The sequence below is a fragment of the Sorex fumeus genome, unplaced genomic scaffold (genome assembly GCF_029834395.1).
Source record: "Sorex fumeus unplaced genomic scaffold, SorFum_2.1 ptg000007l, whole genome shotgun sequence".
Classification (NCBI taxonomy): Eukaryota; Metazoa; Chordata; class Mammalia; order Eulipotyphla; family Soricidae; genus Sorex; species Sorex fumeus.
The window spans coordinates 11,997,079-12,014,791 of NW_026606064.1; the positions used below are offsets into that span (position 1 = coordinate 11,997,079).

At 49.9% G+C, this 17,713-nt stretch overlaps 1 protein-coding gene across 2 annotated transcripts in view; it reads right to left on the reverse strand.

Annotated features, from left to right (window-relative positions):
• The window catches only part of TTC17 (tetratricopeptide repeat domain 17), a 119,687-nt gene continuing 101,974 nt past the window's right edge, over positions 1-17,713 (reverse strand). For both annotated transcript variants that reach the window (XM_056133254.1, XM_056133245.1), the window contains exons 23-25: positions 5,086-5,205; positions 2,805-2,948; positions 1-575 (exon numbers count right to left, since the gene is read on the reverse strand). In XM_056133254.1, coding sequence (XP_055989229.1) covers positions 444-575; positions 2,805-2,948; positions 5,086-5,205 — 396 coding nt within the window. In that variant the 3' untranslated portion in view covers positions 1-443. The remainder of the gene's footprint in view (positions 576-2,804; positions 2,949-5,085; positions 5,206-17,713) is intronic.

Sequence of the window (17,713 nt, forward strand, 5' to 3'; positions counted from 1 at the left end):
ATTTTTCAGGTTGGCTGAGGAGGGGGTTTGGGGGGGGAGGGGAGGGGAGGGCGGGGAGGAGGAACTTAACAAAAACAAACCGGTTCCCACGTAGATAAAAGTCCTGTTATAAGTCATGTTATTCAGGCATCTTACAGACATCATTAAAGGTAGATACTGACAATGATTGATTTCTCTTCTTATTCATTGTTTTTTTAAAGGACCTTGAGAAAAAGAAAGAGAGAGAGAGAGAGAGAGAGAGAGAGAGAGAGAGAGAGAGAGGAGAAAAAGGAGAGAGAGGAGAGAGGAGAGGAGAGAGAGTGGAGAGAGGTGAGAGGGAGAGAGGGAGAAAGAAGAGAGAAAGAGGAGAGAAATAGAGGAGAGAGAGGAGAGAGAGAAAGAAGAGAGGAGAGAGAGAGGAGAGAGAGAGAGAGAGAGGGAGGCAGGGGCGGGTTCAGGGGCCACTAAGGGGCGCGTCGGGCCTTCTTCAGCATTAAGTGACACTGGATGGTCTGGATTCGGGTTTTGGCGGGGACAAACTCGGGCTGCAGCTTCAGTGTTGATTCGTACCACACCAGCGCCTTTTCAAACTCTTCCTGCAGAAGGGGCAAAGGGACAGGGTGAGGGGCGGAGGACTGGTGGAGCCAGACACGCTTCTGCCGTCCAGAAATGCCTGGGCCTGACCCCGCTGCGTTTTTCTCAGGAAAGCACTGAGGCCTGGGAGGGAACAGTCCCTCTGCCCACGAGCTGAAGCCTCTCCAAGCACACAGGGGCCAAGGGGGATGGAGAGACCCGCGCCCCCGGGGTCTAACCCAACAGGGGTTGCCACGGCCAATGGGGCCGGGTACCTGCTCCCATCAGGGTCCTGCGCTTGGCGCTCCGGGGATCGTTTCCTTCCTTCCTCCCGCCGAAACCCTCAGAATCTTCTAGAACTGCACCCCATGCATGCACATCAATTGCCCGTGCATGGGTCGCTCTACTCTGGCTGGGGGATGGGAGTAAACGCCCTCCATCGTCTCCCTAAAGTTGGACTGTTCCCTCCTCCCCCACAGCATTTTAGAAACCACCGGGCACGCTCCGGGTGTCTGTCCCAACCCTCAGGGGAGAGCCCGCAGCTACTGGGGGCAGAGTCCTCCTGGCCCAACGGGGTGGCACATTCATCCTGCGGGTCCGAACACAGACTCGGGGGCTGAAGAGGCAGAGAGGAAAATCTGCACGTCGAGGAAGAGGGACTGGAGCAGATCCCGCCTTGCCTCCTGCCTCTGGAAGTGGGCGATGACACCCAGCCCTGAGGGGCTCCTTCGGTTTTCACCTTTATTGGGGGGGGGGGGACCCTGGGCACACCCACAGGAGCGGCACCCAGTGTGAGATCAAAGTGGACGGCAGGAATCTCAGCTCGGTCTGGCTGAGGGCTGCTTCTGTGTGGGTGAGAGGGTGGGAGGGAGGGGGGAGAGGGTGTGGGGGCTGAGGGACTGCTTTGGGGTATCTCAAGTTCCCAAGTTTCCCACGAGAACATCGAGCGGTGGAGGCTGGCACTGCCATTCTCTGTTAAGTGGTTCCCCCATGAAACCAACCCTTGGGCATGTGTCAAGTATGCAGAGGGTGGGGGTGGGGGCTCCCACCCGCCTACCACTGGGTCAAATGCAGGGACATGGAGAAGGGAGGTTCCCGTTAAGGAAGTCTAGCAGCAAACAAATACTTAAGAGAAAATGAGCTACGGGCCAGAGTGATAGCACAGCGGGTAGGGCGTTTGCCTTGCATGCGGCTGACCTGGGTTCGATCCAACATCCCATATGGTTCCCCAAGCACCTCCAGGAGTAATTCCTGGGTGCAGTCAAGTGTAACCCCATGAGCATCGCTGGGTGTGACCCCAAAAAGAAAAAAAAAGACAGAGAGAGAGAGAGTAAACAGACTCAGCAAGAGCTCCCTGGCTTAGCACCGAAACAAAGCAAGCACAAATGTGCTCAGGGCCTGGGTGAGCTCCTAGGGAAGGTCCGCGGGAACAAAGGATGTGTCCAGAAAATTCTGAGTACATCTGGGGACAGAGAGATAGTACAGTGGGTGGGGTGTTTGCCTCGCGTGCTGCAGACCCAGTTCGATCCCTGGCACCCCTTATGGTTCTCCGAGCCTTGTCAGGAGTGATCCCTTGAAGGAGTAAGCCCTGAGCACAACTGGGTGCGGCCCCAAAACAAAACGAAGGAAATAAGGAATTCCAAGTAAATCTGGCTCTGGGAGTGTGGAGTCCTGTGCGGTGAGGAGCCATACATGTGGATGAATTTCATATATTATAGAAAAAGAGAGGAAAAAAAAAAAGCACCTCTCGGGGCAGCAGGAAAGATGCTGGCCTAGAGGGAGAGCTGTCCAACCCAGGTTCCGTACCTGGCACCACACCTGGTCCCCAGGTGCCGCCAGGAGCTCAGCTGGGTGTGGTTCCCCAAAGCAAAACCCCAAAAAAGAATAAACAGGAATAGCACCCGGCAGACCCCTGATCCAAAGACTTTCAACAGCGGGAGCAGTTTTAGACGTGAGACTGACAGGGGATGTGGGAGGACATGGATATATAGTCCAGGGGTTCTGAATTGGAAGCGGTCCCAAAAAAGAAGGCCTCCCCCTTCAAGATATACTGGCCCACCCCGCCCCCATGTTAACTAGGTGTGCCCCTGCCTCGCCCCGCCCCCATGATACCTAGCCCCGCCCATCCGGATCGCCCCGCCCCCATGATGCCTAACCCCGCCCATCTGGCTCGCCCCGCCCATGTTACCTAGCCCCGCCCCTCTAGCTCGCCCCACCCCCGTGCCAGCTCGCCCCGCCCCCACACGACTCACCATCGCTACATAGACATTGCCAAGCGTGAAGTGGTTGACAGCAAAGTGGGGGGCGATCTCCACGGCCATGGTGGCCACAATCACGGCGTCGTTCCAGAGCTTGGCGTTGTGCAGGATATTGGCCAGGCTGATGAGCGGCACGTCCTAGGAGGGCGGGCAGAGAGGCGGGAGGGGTGAGGACTCACTTGCGAGCTCCCTTCTGAGCTGGGGGGGAGGGGGAGGGGGCAGTCCGGGTGGAGGGGTGGGGAGAGCACAGAGGGCTGGAGTCCTGGCCCGGGTTCCATCCCTGCTACTGTGCCATCCGGGAGGAGCAGAGTGTAGACTCCCCCCCGCACCCCCTTCACCAGCATCGCTGGGTGTGGTCCAAACCAGACCCTGTTCCCACCCCCACCCCCATCCGCCATGCATTTTTCCCAAATGGACCCAGGATGTGGCTCTGAGGGAGGGCATGTGTCTCCAGTACCTGAGGCCCCAGGGTTTGATCCCCAGCACTGCGGCAGGGAGGGATGAGGGTAGGTGGAGCAATCTGCTGAGTGAGTCTGGGAGTTTGCACATGCCACTGCACTGTCCCTACCACGGGGAGGAGGGCTGGGCTGGCCACAGACAGTGCCAGGACCACGGAGGGCCAGCATTCCAGCAAGGACAGCTGAGCCCCGGGAAGCAGGGGCTGCCTAAAAATGTGCCCAAGGCCCCAGCGATACCTTGCCTGTACCCCACCTCACCAGGGCCTCGAGGGGCTTCCGGGGACAGTGAAGGCAGAAAGGGTGCCCGGGGCTGCTCAGGCTGACAGCGCACATTTCTGAAGCTCTGGGCCTTTTTTTTTTTCTGGCTTTTTTGGGTCACACCCAGCAATGCTCAGGAGTTACTCCTGGCTCTGCATGCAGGAATTACATTGGCCCCAAAGCCCCAGGCCTTCTTTAGAGGCATTTTGACCCTGGATCTAGCATTCAGGCCCTTTCCTTTCTGGTGACAGAATCCAGCACTGCATGTTGCCGTGGACAAGAAGTCACACCGTTAGTATCATGCCCTCTGGGTCCCTTTACATGTGATGGCTCCAGCAGCCATCCATGGTCTAACATCACACCATATACCGGTTCTCCAGGAGATACTGAGGGAACAGGGTGAGGAAAAAAAAAAAACTTTGTTGGATGCACAGACCCCCGGAGTGCAGACCACTAGCTGAGGCCACAGACCACAGAGCCGGTCACATGGGATGGGGATGGCTGGGCCCCGCCCTCCAGTCCAAAAACTGCCTTCCGTGGTCAGGGAGGCCCGAATAGCACATCATGGACATGTGGGCACAAAAGGGCTGTGAAAGGCCAGTCACTGGTAGGCCGCCTGAGCCCCGACAGAAGCTGTAAGGCTGGCGGGTGAGTGGGCTGTTCCTGTGCCGCAGAAAGATCCATCAACAGGATCTGGCTGAGAGTTTTGGTTTGTTTGGCCACACATGTGCATTGCTCAGGGCTTACTCCTGGCTCTGCGCTCAGGGATTGCCCTGGCAGGTCGGGGGACCATACTGGGTGCCAGGGTTGAACCCAGGTCTGAAACGTGCAAAGCATATGCCTCACCCCCTATAATATAGCTCCAGTCCCTCCCCCCTCCCGATTTTTTTTTTTTTGAAGAGACTGACAACAGGCTTCTGTGTGTGGGCTGGAATCCAGCGGGGGTGTCTGGAGGGATGCTGGCAAGGGTTATGGGCCTTCTGGCCCGGGTGTGTGTGTGTGTGTGTGTGTGTGTGTGTGTGTGTGTGTAGGTCTGCAGAAGTGGCTGGTGGCCCAGTATGGCCACTGCATGGAGTCTGGCCCAGGCTGTGTGTAGGTGTGTGTATGTATCTGCATAAGTGTGGCGGCAGCCCTGTGTGGCTACTTGTGTATACTTTGGGGATGGGGGACTGTGACCCTGGCAAGAGCCGCCTCTGGTGATCTTGAAGACTTCCCTCGGATCTTGGTTTTCCTCTCTGTCCCGTCCGCGCCTTTTGCCACTGCTTTCTGGCTCAGCCTTGGGGAAGGCTGTTGAAACCCTAGAATAAACCACTGAGAAAGGGGAGCGATGGGACAGTGGGTAGGGCATTTGCCTGGCATGCAGCCAACCTGGGTTCAATCCCCGACACCCCGTATCTTCCCCTGAGCCCGCCACAAATGGTCCCTGAGCACAGTTGGATGTGGTACCAAAACAGAAATTAAACAAACAAACAAACAACAACAAATCTAAAAAAGTCCCAACAACCCCACTGGGAAAGACCTATAAAGAGCAAGAGCTCATGCCTCTGCTTCCCACTTACCTTCATCTGATGCGGGGCGTAGTGTAGGGCTTGACGGAGACAGTCGATGGCCTTCTTCCCCTGGCCTCGCACTCTCCAGTACAGTGCAGCCATGCTCGACAGGACCCAGGATGTCTGGTTCTGCAACGGAAGGGCCGGCTGAGGCTGCTATCTCTCAAGCAAGTCACTGATTACTGAGTGTGTCACCACCGGGGCCGGCGCCCTGACTGCCAGGAGGGAGGTTTCTCTGCACTCACCTCCCTATTAACCGGGTGCTCCCACCCTATTAACCGGGTGCTCCCAGGACCTCGGAGACCTTTAGAGCAGCCCTTTGTTTATAGACAAAAGAATGATTCTGAGAGGGTCAGGGGCTAGTTTGGCCTAGCTGAGTGCTAAATTAGCAGAACTGGGTTTCCTTTAAAATGTAAACTTAGGTGAATGCAATCTTTCTATGTCTAACACCCAAGAGTGGCTGAGATTAGTACCAGGAGTTTTGATCCATGGCTTGGAGGCCAGCCACACATGCTAGGGGAAAAGGGAGCTCAGATAGAGAAAGGAGCACCAAATAAAGGGTGTTGTGAGGATCCTCCTCCCAGGATGGGAGAAGCATGCTGCAAGTAGACTATAGACCAAACATGATTGCCACTCAGTGCCTCTTTTGCAAACCACAACACCCAAAAGGAGAGAGAGAACAAAAGGGAAGCCCTGCCACAGACAGGGTGGGATGGGGGGAATGGGGGGTGGGAGGGATACTGGGATCCGTGGTGGTGGAAAATGGGCACTGGTGGAGGGATGGGTACTTGGTCATTGTATAATTGAAACCCAGGCACAAAAATTTGTAAATCTACAACTGTACCTCATGGTGTTTCACAAATAAATAAATAAACGTAAACTTAGGGCCAGAGAGATTGTACACGGGTTAAAGTTTTTACCTTGCAAGAGACTGACCCGGGTTCAACCCCCAGCCCCCCCCATGTATTTCCCCCAAGCCCCTAGTGGGAGTGACCCCCTGAGCACAGAGACAGGAGTTAAATTCTGAGCACAGCCAAGTGGTAGCCCTAAAACAAAAACGAATGAAAATGTACTGCATTCCTGAACAGGCATTCATTCACCAACGTCCAACTGCAGAAATGAGGCCAAGTCACACAGTGCAAAGTGTCCCCCCGCACTCTGTGCTCCACTTCTTGTATAGTTGTAGAAACTCAATTAGGTTTTTTTTTTAGAACCTTCTAGAAATTTTTGCTTCTACAGACAAAAAATGAACAGTCTTTCACTCTTACCCTTTTTTTCAAAACACGAGGGAGCCTGCCGCTGCAGGTACTGTGCTATAAGCCCAGAGATCTTTCAACACCAGTGCCTCTATTTGGCGGCCTAGTATTACTTCCCCGTGTGTATACAGGGCTGGACCGATAGCACAGCGGTAGGGCGTTTGCCTTGCACGCAGCCAACATGGCTGACCCGAGTTCGATTCCTCCGCCCCTCTCAGAGAGCCCGGCAAGCTACCGAGAGTATCTCGCCCGCACAGCAGAGCCTGGCAAGGTACCCGTGATGTATTCGATATGCCAAACACAGTAACAACAAGTCACACAGCGGAGACGTTACTGGGCCCGCTTGAGCAAATCGATGAACAATGGGAGGACAGTGACAGTGACAGTGTATACAGAATCGTTTATTTCAGTGGGTCCTTATTTGTGAGTACTCCCCATTCCCCTGGATGCTTATGAGGCGGCAGTCTACACAGCATCTCCATAGAGCTGTTAATCCTGCATTTGTGCAAGATGGGTTGGGGGAGAGCTCTCCTCCTTCCTTGCAGAGGGGCTCACGCTTGATATTCTGATAGATCTCACCACTCTGTCCCCTGTACAATGGTCGCAATGTAACCTGCCACCGGAGAACGCTGCCTACCTCATTGGCGGCAGCCTCACCCCGGGTCCAAACACGCGGATCTCTGTCCCTGTGGTTGGAGGGAAGGTGGATGACGGGTTGCGTCTTTTCTTCTGGTGCTCATCATCCTTTCATGGTTCTTGGTCTTTAGTACTCCCCCCCCCCCCCCGTGATGTGTCTGTTCTGATATTTTGCTAATTTTTCTGTAATGTCCTTCATTTATCTTCTTGAAAAGCCCCCCAGCCAGTTTTACGGAGATTATAGTCACTTGCCAGTCTATGGTTCGCAGGAAATGTTTCTCCCAGTTTTATGTCGTTTGCCTTTGAACTTAGGCTGCTTGGGGGTGACGCCAAGGGCTTGGATTTCTATGTAGTTCTGTTTTATTCTGAATTTTTCTTTGCTGGATCCCGGATTTTACCCCCACTCCCACCCCCCTTTACTCCCACCCCCACCATTTCAGCTGTAGTTAGGATGGTCTTCCTTAATTCAAGGTTTTCCAAAAAAGAACTCCTTTTTCCTCCAAACTTTTTTTTTTTTTGCTTTTTGGGTCACACCCGGCAATGCACAGGGGTCACTCCCGGCTCTGTGCTCAGGAATTACCCCTGGAGGTGCTCAGGGGACCATATGGGATGGTAGGAATCGAACCCGGGTCAGCCGCGTGCAAGGCAAACGCCCTATCCGCAGTGCTATCGCTCCAGCCCCTCCTCTGAACTTCCCCCCCCCCTTCATTCCCTTCTCTCTGAAGACGGGGGGGGGTGTCACTTACATAGTTGGTGTGGGGTTCATGCTAGGCATGAGCAGTGGTGTTGGGGATCAAACTCATAGCCTCACTCCTGGAAGGTCAGTGCTCTCCCCCATGTATTTTTTTAAAAAATTATTATTATTTTGCTTTTTTGGGCCACACCCGGTGATGCACAGAGGTTACTCCTGGATTTGCACTCAGGACTCACTCCTGGCGGTGCTCAAGGGACCACATGGGATGCTGGGAATCGAACCCTGGTCGGTCGCATGCAAGGCAAATGCCCTACCCACTGTACTATCACTCCAGCCCCTAAAATTTTTTTTTAATTAAATCACTCTGAGATAAACAGTTACAAAGTTGTCCATGACTGGGTTTCAGTCATACAATGTTTCAACACCCATCCCTTCACCAGTGTACATTTCCCACCATCAACGGCCTCATTTCCCTTCCTCCCACCCCCAGTCTTCCTCCACAGCAGATACTTTTCTCCTCTCTCCCTCTCTCCACACCCTCCTTTTGGTCATTATGGTTTGCAGTGCAGGCACTACAAGGTTATCATGTATACATCCTTTTACCATCCTCCTTTCAGCACTTGGTTCTTGTCGCCCGCTGAAATTATGAAAGCTTTATTTTCACATCTAAATCTTCGATCCACTTGAAATTTAACGTGAGGGGCAGTGAAACGTGTGGCTTCAATTCTGTTTTTTATGCAGACAGCTAGTCAGTGGTCCAACAATGTATTTTTTTTCTTTTTGGGTCACACCCGGTGATGCTCAGGGGTTACTCTTGGCTCATGCACTCAGGAATTACTCCTGGCAGTGCTCGGGGGACCATATGGGATGCTGGGAATCGAACCTGTGTCGGCCATGTGAAAGGAGCTAGGAAGGCTAGGAAGGAGTTAATTAACTTGCAAAATTGCTTTCTGTAAACTGTTCAGCAGCCTTGAGGTTACAAAATTGGATTGAACCCAGTAGATGTGTAAGGTATGGGTTAGACATAACTATTTAAAGACAGATAGAGTGTTTTGACCATTCTGGAAACTGAAACTATGTGACCGGGTCAAGGTGTTTGAGTCGAGATACTGCAAGAAAAACTGTAAGGAACCTAGCAAAACATGTATGTGAAAAATATGTGGGAAAAATATGTGGTCTTTGTTCTCAAACTGTATAAAAGATGACCTGTTTCTGAGTTCGGGGCTCTCAGCCTCTGCCCACTCTTGGGTATGTTGCAGAGCCCCAGCATGCTGGCTTGAATAAAACCCCGCTTGAATTCCTGCAGGAACGTTGTCTGTCTGGTCTCTCCGTGCCTCCCAGGGCTAGGGAACTCCTGACCCCAACACATGTTGGCTGCGTGCAAGGCAAATGCCCTACCCGCTGTGCTGTCACTCCAGCCCCTGTCCAACAATATTTAATGAATTCACTTCTCCTGCCCCCCACCCCCCAGGCCACAGGTAAAAATTCTAGCACATGGGCTGGGTTCGTAGAGGGTCCTGTCTGTTTCATTTGCCATGTTGGATACTTTGTACTCCCAGGTATTACAGATGGGGCTCTCAGGAAACTTACTCAGGTCCCTCGCTTCTTTCTTTGACTCAATTTTTTGGCTCATCTCATCCTTCTGCGCCGCCAGGGCAGAATGTATTTATAGCTTGTTCTGCCACCTTATCCCTCACAGTTGCTTTCGTATTAGTTCTGCCGCTAAATATATCCATTGATCACTGACATTACTTCGGGATGATTTCCTCAATCATCTTCCGATCAGTCCAAGTTCATTTTCTCATAGCTCTCACAAGGAGGGTTCATGGGAATAATATTCTCTGAGAATTGCTCTTATGGGCTGAATTGTGTTACTGTCAAATTCAGATACTGAGGTTTCAAACTAATACTTCTGACTATATTCTTTTCTGTTGTTGTCTTTTTTGGGGGAGCAGGGAGACACACCCAGTGATGCTCAGGGGTTATCCATGGCTCTGCACTTAGGAATTACTCCAGCAGTGCTTGGAGGATCATACATGATGCCGGAGATCAAAAGGCAAGATAAATGCCCTGCCTGTTGTACTATCACTCTGGCCCCGAGATTAATATTTGGAGACAGAGTCTTTTTAGTTTGCTTTTGTTTTCTGGGTCACACCTGGAGGTGCTCAGGGCTTACTCCTGGCTCTGTGCTCAGGGATCATCCCTAGAGAGCTTGGGGAACCATATGGGCTGCCGGGGACGGAACTCAGGTCACCATGTGCCAAGGTCAGTGCCCTACTTGCTGTGTTATTGCTCTGGCTCTGGCGATAAGGTCTTTAAAGATGTGCTTATGATAAAATGAGGCGATTTCTGGAGGCCCTGAGCCTCTGTGACCAGCCCCATGGCAAGGACTCATAGAAGACATACTGCAGGTCTTGCCCTAAAGAGAGGAGGCTGTGTGTGTGTGGGGGGGGGGGGGGGGGGGAGATGGTCAGGTATGTTCAAACCTTCCAGTTTGTAGCTGTCAGCCTATGAAATCTAGGCTAGCTCTTTTTTTCTCTTTCTTTTTGGGTCACACTCGGCAATGCTCAGGGGTTAGTCCTGGCTCTGCGCTCAGGAATTATTCCTGGCGGTGCTCGAGGGACCATTTGGGATGCTGGGAATCGAACCCAGGTCGGCTGTGTGCAAGGCAAATGCTCTCCCCGTTTTGCTATCGATCCAGCCCCCTTGGCTTGCTCTTTCCTTCCTGGGATAACCGGGTGGCATTGCTCCCCTGCTTCAGGGCATCAATGACTGTGCAGAGAAACCTGATGCTAACCTGGACAGCAAGTCCTTCCCAGGGACCTGATCCTGAGGACTGGCGACACCAAAGGAGTCTTCAAAAACAAACAAACAAAACTTTAGGGGCTGGAGTGATAGTACAGTGGGCAAGGAGCTTGCTTTGCACGTGGTCAACCCAGGTTTGATCCCTGGAACTGCATGTGGTGCCGAGTCTGCCTAGAGTTATTCCTGAATGCAGAGGCAGGAGTAACTCCTGAGCATCACTGGGTGTGGCCTCCCCCGCCCCGGGAAAAAAAACTTAATGGCAATGCTCGGGGGTTAGTCCTGGCTCTGCACTCAGGAATTATTCCTGGCGGTGCTCGAGGGACCATTTGGGATGCTGGGAATCGAACCCAGGTCGGCTGTGTGCAAGGCAAATGCCCTCCCCGTTTTGTTAATATTTCACATACATATTTATGTAACTTTATGTAATTTGTGTTTATGTAAAATACACACTTTAAAGCACTGAGAAATGAATGCCAAGAAGAAAGAACCTGCATCTCTCCATGGGTCATTCAGAGAGCTCCATCCTCCTGCCCTCTCTCCGGAGGTGCCCCTGGTGCCAACACCTGAAATGTCAGCCTTTGTGGACTCCATCCGTGGCTTTTTAAGGTAAAGGTAAAGGTAAAGACCCTCCCGTTGATCATCAATTTGCTCGAGCGGGCCCAGTAACGTCTCCATTGGAGACTTTGTTGTTACTGTGTCTGGCATATCGAATACGTCACGGGGAGCTTGCCAGGCTCTGCCGGGCGGGCTAGATACTCTCGGTAGCTTGCCGGGCTCTCCGAGAGGGGCGGAGGAATCGAACTCGGGTCGGCCATGTTGGCCGCGTGTAAGGCAAACGCCCTACCACTGTGCTATCGCTCCAGCTTTAAAAGTTGTGGAATTCATCTGTTTCCATGCTGTAGGCTCTAGTTTACTTCTTCCTATGTTTTATAGAAATAGTATGGCACCTAATCAACAGCTTCCTGAGACTTTGTTTTTTATTTTTTCTCTCCCTTTCCTTTGGACCACACCCTGTGATACTCACGGGTTACTCCTGCTCTGTACTCAGGAATTACTTCTGGCGGTGTTCGGGGGACCATCTGGGATGCCAGGAATTGAACCTGGGTCCACCATGTGCAAAGCAAGTGTCCTACCCACTACGCTATTGCTCTGGTCCCAGACTGGGGTTTTTTAATCAACACTCGAAAATCCATGCACATCGCTGTGGGTTTTGCATGTCTTGATTCCACTGACTTTTCCCGTGCTGTACAATGAGATGTTCTTGGAGTAAACAGACTATGATGTATTTGCCTATTTTTTGTAGGTGGGGGTGGAAGAAGGTTTGAGCCGCTTCTGTTTTCATATTCTCTGTTGCCTGGGAATGTGTGTGGGACTTCTGCAAGGCTAGACTAGAAATTGGGCATGAGGCGGCTGAGTTAGAGGCTATGCCAATGTCTAACTCGAGAGATCGCCAAATCCTTTCCTAAAGGTCTTGTGACAATTTAAAGTCTCAGCTCTAATGTTGCAAAGTGCTTCCTCTTCTGTGTCTTTTCTAATTCTTAGTATTACCAGAAGGAGAGAGAAGGGGGGGGGGGGAGGGACGGAGGGGGAGAGAGAGAGAGAGAGAGAAATCGTTTTAATATGGCCTTAAAGTCAGCATTTTCTGACTACTGGTAAGACTGAGATTGTTTCCGGTGTTTGCTGGTCATACATGTCTTTTCCTGTGAAATTTCTGTTACTATCTCAATGCAGTTTTCTATTTTATTATTTATCTTTCTCATCAATTTATTTATATGTTATGCAGACTATGTAGGTGAAATGTGTTGCACATGTTTTTTTCCTCTCTTTGGCTCATTGCTCTTAAAATTTAAAATGTTTTTAACTAAAATTAATGTAATTGAACTTAGGAAATTTCCCCCCAGAGTTCTTTCTTTTAAAGAAACTTTTGTGTAAAATCACTGCCCATATTTTTACTCTTCATTTTTTTTTTCATTGCGTGTGTGTGTGTGTGTGGGGGGGGGGGGGGATAGAGACACCTGACAATGCTCAGGGTGTGTACTCAGGAGATCACTCCAGGTGGTGTTTAGGAACTGAACCTGGGCTGGTCACCTGCAAGGTGAGAGCCTTACCCTCTGGGTTATCTCTCTGGCACCTTATTTTTAAAGTTTTATTTTTGATTCTTAATTCAAGTTAGAAATGATTTTCTTTTGTATGTAAAATGTAAGCTGACAACTAATATTAACCAAACAACTGAGTTTGCAGATTCCTGAGTGGTCTTCCTAGGAGATTTTTTTTTTCTTTGAGGGGGGTTGGTGGTGCCAGAGATCAACCTTAGGGCCTCACACAAGTCAGCCCCTGACAGAGCCAACGGCCTCCAGACTAGCCCTTGCTCTCTCCCTTGATCTTCCAGCCGTCTGAGCATTCAGAGCACGTTTCTGAGTTTCCCATCTTGTCTCTCTAAGTCTTCTTTGCTTAACCTTGAACAAAAGGCACAATGCCACTTTATAATTCTTCCAGTAAATGGTACGTGAAAATTTACAGAAAATCTACTGTGAGCAAAGGGCAATTTCTGGGGGGTGTTGGTAAGGGGGCATATCCTGTGGTGCTCAGGAAAGACAACCAGATGCTCAGGTACCAGGGTTCAGGCTGGTCCCATGCAAAGCACACACCTTAACCCCTGGACTTTTTCTTAGTTCCATTCTTAAAATCTTTGAAATTACAGGTGATAGAGTTGCAGTGGGCTGGAGTGATAGCACAGCGGGTAGGGTGTTTGCATTGCACGTGGCCAACCGGGCCGACCCGAGTTCGATTCCTCCGCCTTTGATTCTTCAGCCCCTCTCGGAGAGCTGGGCAAGCTACCGAGATTATGTTGCCGGCACAGCAAAGCCTGGCAAGCTACCTGTGATGTATTCGGTATGCCAAGCACAGTAACAAGCCTCACAATGTTATTGGGCCCGCTCAAGCAAACTGATGAACAACGGGAGGACAGTGACAGGGCTGCAGTAATATTCACGTTTCTTATACTGATGTACAAAGTTACTGCATGACTATCCCACCTCTATCCCCACCTCTAAAGTGCTGTGCCCCTCCTCCCCATCCTTATGTCACTTCGGGCCCAACCTTTGGCCCCTCCTACACTTCCCCCAGTCCCCCGTTATTTGTTGGCAGACACTTATGGTTTTGGTGCATACCATTTCTTTTCTTAGAATCACCCACATGCTTGAGACCCGCCACCCATGTTTCTACATTACTTCCTGTTTGTCCCCCCCACCCCACAGAGTGGCACTCTCAAGTGTGCATTTCAGCATCTGAAGTTTATTACCGGCTGATATTTAGTCATACCCTTGATTTTGTTCCTCTATATGCTACCAATGAAGTGAGAACATCCCACGCAATTCTTACAATCTTACTCAAGAGTGTCGCGTCGTCTATTCCTTATCCTCCATATAAATGTAAAGATTTGCCTTTAAAAGGGCATTAAAAAAAAACAAACAAACAAAGAACAATACAACCCAGTCAATCTGCTGGTACTGCTGGTATTTGGATTATATGAGCGTTGACTCTAAAATTCAAATGTGAAAAAATAGACATGTTTATAATGTGAATCTTGTTCATTACATTTCATATGTGTGTGTGTGTGTGTGTGTGTGTGTGTGTGTCCATAACATAAAGTAAAGGCTCTCTCGTTGATCATCGATTTGCTCGAGCGGGCCCAGTAACGTCTCCATCGTGAGATTTGTTTTTACTGTGTTTGGCATATCGAATACGTCACGGGGAGCTTGCCAGGCTCTGCCGTGCAGGCGAGATACTCTCGGTAGCTTGCCGGGCTCTCCGAGAGGTGGCCAAGTGGTAAGGCGTTGGTCTCGTCCATAACATATATTTCTTAAGTCTACTGCAATAAATTTCAATATTCCTTAAAATGAAAAAAAAAACAACTAGAAATATGTAATTTAGCAATTCTATTTCTGGGTAGCTATTTGAAAAATATGCATTCATTAATTCTAAGTGTTATATACACCATAATATTTATTGAAGAGTTATTTAATAAATAAGATATGGAATCAACCAAAGTACCCAATAAGAGATGACTGAATGAAGTAGTAGTGACAGACACAATGAAATATAGTTCACCTATTAAATAGATGAAAAAGTCACATTTGTAGCAAAATGGTAGAAATCCAGGGGATTATCTGAAGCAAAGTTAGAAAGAAAAAGACAAATATTGCATGATTTCACCTTAATGTGCAACAAAAAAACTAAGTATGTAAAGATAAAACAAAATAAAAACAAACCAATGGCCTCTGGACATTGATATGGGAACCCAGGTGGCAGAGAAGAAGAGGCTGGGGGCCGGAAGAAAGGTGGGGCCCCCGCAGTGCTGGGGATGGGACCCAGAGTTCTCAACGTTGCTGGGCCCTCCTTGTTTTTCTTGACTCATTACACTTTCTGGGACTGTCAGTGCAGAGCTGAAAAGAAGTAATGAGGGGCTGGAGCAATAGCACAGCAGGTAGGGTGTTTGTCTTGCATGCGGCTGACCCGGGTTCGATTCCCAGCATCCCAAAAAGTCCCCTGAGCACCTCCAGGAGTAATTCTTGAGTGCAGAGCCAGGAGCAACCCCTGTGCATTGCCGGGTGTAACCCAAAAAGCAAAAAGAAAAAGAAATGATGATGGGAATTCTCATGTCCCACCATGGAAAAGAATGATTCAGATCATTTCCTCCATGGGGCTAGGGAGACAGCTCACATGTCAGAGCACATGCCATGAACATGTAAGGGTCTGAGCCTGATTCCCTGGTATGCACAGTCCTTGCCATATCCCTTCCCTGAATGAGTTCTCATGGGGTCCTGGACACCTCCAAACCATCAACCAGAGAACTGTTAGGATGGGGTAATCCCAGCGAGTAGAGACTCTTGGTCCCTGTAGCACTGTACTCTTGTTTATCGATTTGCTCGAGCGGGCACCAGTAACGTCTCCATTGTGAGACTGTTGTTACTGTTTTTGGCATATCGAATACGTCACAGGTAGCTTGCCAGGCTCTGCTGTGCGGGCGAAATACTCTTGATAGCTTGCCAGGCTCTCCGAGAGGGGCGGAGGAATTGAATCTGGGTCGGCCACGTGCAAGGCAAACACCCTACCTGCTATGCTATCGCTCCGGCCCCTCGGTCCCTATAAATATATATATATATATATATATATATATATATATATATATATATTTCCCCAGTGGGTCAGGGATGTGCAGGTCGACAGCAGAAATGCTTGCCTTGCACGCCTGGGCCCCAGGTTCCAGCCTTGCCGCTGCAAAAACAAAAGACAAACAGAAAACAAAAACCAAGACCACGGCTTGGAGAGAGAAGGCAGGGGCTAAGTTAGGACAAGGGAAAAGCTGACACCCTGATTCGATCCCTGGCACGGCCAGGAATGATTCCTGAGCACTGAGCCAGGAGTAAGCCCTGAGCACAATTGGGTGTGGTGACCCCACTGCCCCATCCCGCTGCTGCACAAATCACCCTATTAAGAAATATCTTTTTGGCAGCTCAGATAGAGAAGGGAGCACCAAGTAAAGGGTGTTGGGAGGATCCTCCCAGGATGGGGGAAGCATGCTGAAAGTAGACTATAGACCAGACATGACTGCCACTCAATGCCTCTTTTAAAAACCACAGCACCCAAAAGGAGAGAGAGAACAAAAGGGAATGCCCTGCCACAGAGGCAGGGTGGGATGGTGGATGGGGGATGGGAGGGATTATTGGAATTATTGGTGGTGGAGATTGGGCACTGGTGGAGGGATGGATACTCGATCATTGTATAACTGAAACCCAAGCACAAAAATTTGTAAGTCTACGGGGCTGGAGCAATAGTACAGCGGGTAGGACGTTTGCTTTGCACCCGGCCGACTCAGGTTCAATTCTCAGCATCCCATATGGTTCCTTGAGCACTGCCAGGAGTATTTCCTGAGTGTTAAGCCAGAAGTAACCCCTGTGCATTGCCAGATGTGATCCAAAAAAAGCAAAAAAAAATTGTAAGTCTACAACTGTACCTCATGGTGTTTCACTAATAAAAATTTAAAAAGAAAGAAAGAAAGAAATAAAAATATCTTTTTGGGGCTACAGTGACAGCACTGTGGGTAGGGCATTTGCCTTGTACACAACCAACCCGGTTTCGATTCCCAGCATCCCATATGGTCCCCCAAGCACTGCCAGGAGTAATTCCTGAGTGCAAGAGCCAGGAGTAATCCCTGTGCATCTCTGGGTGTGACCCAAAAAGAAAAAAAAAAAATCTTTGCGGCAGATATTCTGTTAATTCCTCTCATCAGATTAAGGAGATTCTTTTTCGATTTCTAAAACTTCTATTAGCTTGATATGCACGAATAGGAATTGGACTTTGATCAAAGCACTGAAATGATTTAAACAACATTTTCCCTTTAATTTGGTGAATAAATGTTTGGGCTTTCATCTTGGTTGGTCTCAGATGAACCTAACTTGGCCTACACTGAACCTAACCTGGTCTACATGTATCTTTGGGGGTAAAAAGTGCTGTTGGGGCCTGGGGAGAGAGTACAGGAGTTAGGGTGCCCCCACATCACATGGCTCCCAAGCATCTCTACATGGAGCTCTGGAGAACCTCCCTCCCCCCCCCCCCCCCCCACCGCCAGCTCTGTAGGGCCTCCACACCACCACATCCAGCATCCTTGGGCCCCAGCACTGAGCTGATGCTCAACTAGGCAACCTGAGGATCCCTGGGCACTGCCTGGGAGTCCCCTCAACCTCTCCCCCCCAAAAAAAGAATACTACTGGAGTCTGTTATTATTTTGCTCCTAGTCTTCTTGGTACTGGTGTGTGGGATTAATTTATAATCTCAGTTTCTCATCATGCCCTTGTCAAGCGTTGCTTTCCAAGTTGCATTAGTCTTAGGAATTAAGTTGTTCTTTTTCTTGTTGTCTAAAACCGTGTTTATACTGGCATCGTGTCTCTCCAAAGTTCGGGAGGATTCACTTGTGAAATCAACAGCCCTTGCTGTAATCTTCGTGAGAAGACATTTGTTTGAACCTACTGCTTCAATTTATTCGAAGCTTACGAGACCCAGAATTATATTTTTCAATTATAGTTTTTTTTTGGGAATCGGTCTACTCGACCCCTTTGGAAATTTGTTGGCACAGCGATGTCGCTGTATTCTCTTTATCTGACAGAGCTGGAGCTTTGCTTCCTGTTACCCCAATACCGGGCTGGAGCGATAGCATAGTGGCAGGGCGTTTGCCTTGCGCGCAACC